Source organism: Limulus polyphemus, unplaced genomic scaffold (assembly GCF_000517525.1).
Source record: "Limulus polyphemus unplaced genomic scaffold, Limulus_polyphemus-2.1.2 Scaffold12099, whole genome shotgun sequence".
Taxonomy (NCBI): domain Eukaryota; kingdom Metazoa; phylum Arthropoda; class Merostomata; order Xiphosura; family Limulidae; genus Limulus; species Limulus polyphemus.
The window spans coordinates 4,282-6,110 of NW_013677709.1; the positions used below are offsets into that span (position 1 = coordinate 4,282).

General features: G+C 30.9%; 1 protein-coding gene across 1 annotated transcript in view; it reads right to left on the reverse strand.

Moving 5' to 3' along the window:
- Nucleotides 1-1,127: 1,127 nt before the first annotated feature.
- Nucleotides 1,128-1,829, reverse strand: part of LOC111083916 (sodium- and chloride-dependent GABA transporter 1-like) — a 6,444-nt gene continuing 5,742 nt past the window's right edge. Inside the window, exon 3 of the mRNA XM_022380654.1 lies at nucleotides 1,128-1,397. Coding sequence (XP_022236362.1) covers nucleotides 1,143-1,397 — 255 coding nt within the window. The 3' untranslated portion in view covers nucleotides 1,128-1,142. The remainder of the gene's footprint in view (nucleotides 1,398-1,829) is intronic.

Consider the following 1,829-nt stretch of genomic DNA (forward strand, 5'->3'; position numbering starts at 1 on the left):
GTGTGTATATATATGTGGGTGTTGGTGTTACTAGCAAGTTAAGTAGAGAAATGAAAGCATGTTATGTGAAGTTCAGTCAGAAAGTTAGAAAATATAAAGTTAGCTTGCCTGTGAGTGATAAGCCTTAACGGTGATATTATAAAGTGAGTTTCACAGTTTAACAGTGATAAGGAGGATAATTTGTCTTGTCAAAGGGTGTTCTAAAGTAATTGAACCCGTCTGTATGGGCTTTGACGAAAGGAGACAATTATTTAAAGGTTGAGATACAACTGTAGTACACGCGAGGTAACGCAAGCGAATTTAACACAGATTGTACAGTAAAAAACAGAGCAGAGAAAAATAATTTGTCTTGTAAACTAGATTCTGAAGTAACTGAACTAGCCTGTGTGGACTTTTCACAAGAAAAGAGAATTATTTAGAGTGTTAGACAAAACTGTGATATCTTATAGTGTAAAGAATTTTTATACATACGTTTGACTTGTTTTGAATATATTATTTTAAAATAAGTGGATTGTGTGCTGTCCGTTTATTTTTCAAATTTATCGCCAACACGTCACAGACACCTACTGTAGAAGAATCCCAGCCCACTCATATATACTAAAACCCTGACATACATGGGCAAGTTTTTTACAATATTCTAAAACTCACATTTCTACTATTCAGTTTGAAAGGAGTTCAAAGATCACAATGCGCAATAATAACTAGTAATAACTCTAAAACATTGTATACGACTGGCCCTCTAGTTGAACTTTAAGTTTTTCTTACGTTTACCACGATTTTAAACTGTTACTCTTTTTCGCGTACAGAAACTAATATACAGGTGTTATAGGAAAGAACTATTTCTAACAAAATTAAAACTACTTCAGAAATAGCTTCAAACCAGGATTATCATTAGGAAAACAGTCAAGATATTTCTCACCATGATGATCTTGGTTCGAGACTTTAACGATTTGTCTGCTGTAGTAAGATATCGCCATGACGATTCAAAATAAATTGCACTATGGAAATAATATTTATATCTTTCTCACAACAGTTTGGTAAAACATAATTTTTCATTTCTTCTAATATTGTTAATTTCGACATGATTTTAATTTATTAATTATAATGTGATTGAATTCATATGATCAAAATTTCTTGCTGTGTTATAAGTCAATGAGAATATGTGTGTGCGTGTGTGAGATATAGGCAATGAAGGTATGGTATAAGTGAGTGCGTATATGTACGTATGTGGGATGTATTGAAAGTTGAAGGTGATAATGACTTACCTCTGTCACCATGGGTAATCCCATTAAAAATAAGAAGATTATGACACAGATAGTGAAGAGCTTGCGACGAGGTCGTAATACAGACGCCCATTCATCCACTATACCAGTAATTAGAGCTTCTACAGTACAGAACTGTTTGAAAATACCAATAAGCAAACTAGAAATTAATAAACACTCATCATTCCTTACATAACACAAACTAAGCAAGAACATTAAGATGAAAGATATAGCTATCCCAGATTAGTATGATTAAACTAGCTAAACAAACATTGTTTAAAACAAATAAACCAGCTAAACAAACATTGTTTAAAATGAATAAACTGGCTAAACAAATATTGTTTAAAATGAATAAACTAGCTAAACAAACATTGTTTAAAACAAATAAACTAGCTAAACAAATATTGTTTAAAACAAATAAACTAGCTAAACAAACATTGTTTAAAATGAATAAACTGGCTAAACAAATATTGTTTAAAATGAATAAACCAGCTAAACAAACATTGTTTAAAACAAATAAACTAGCTAAACAAACATTGTTTAAAATGAATAAACTGGCTAAACAAA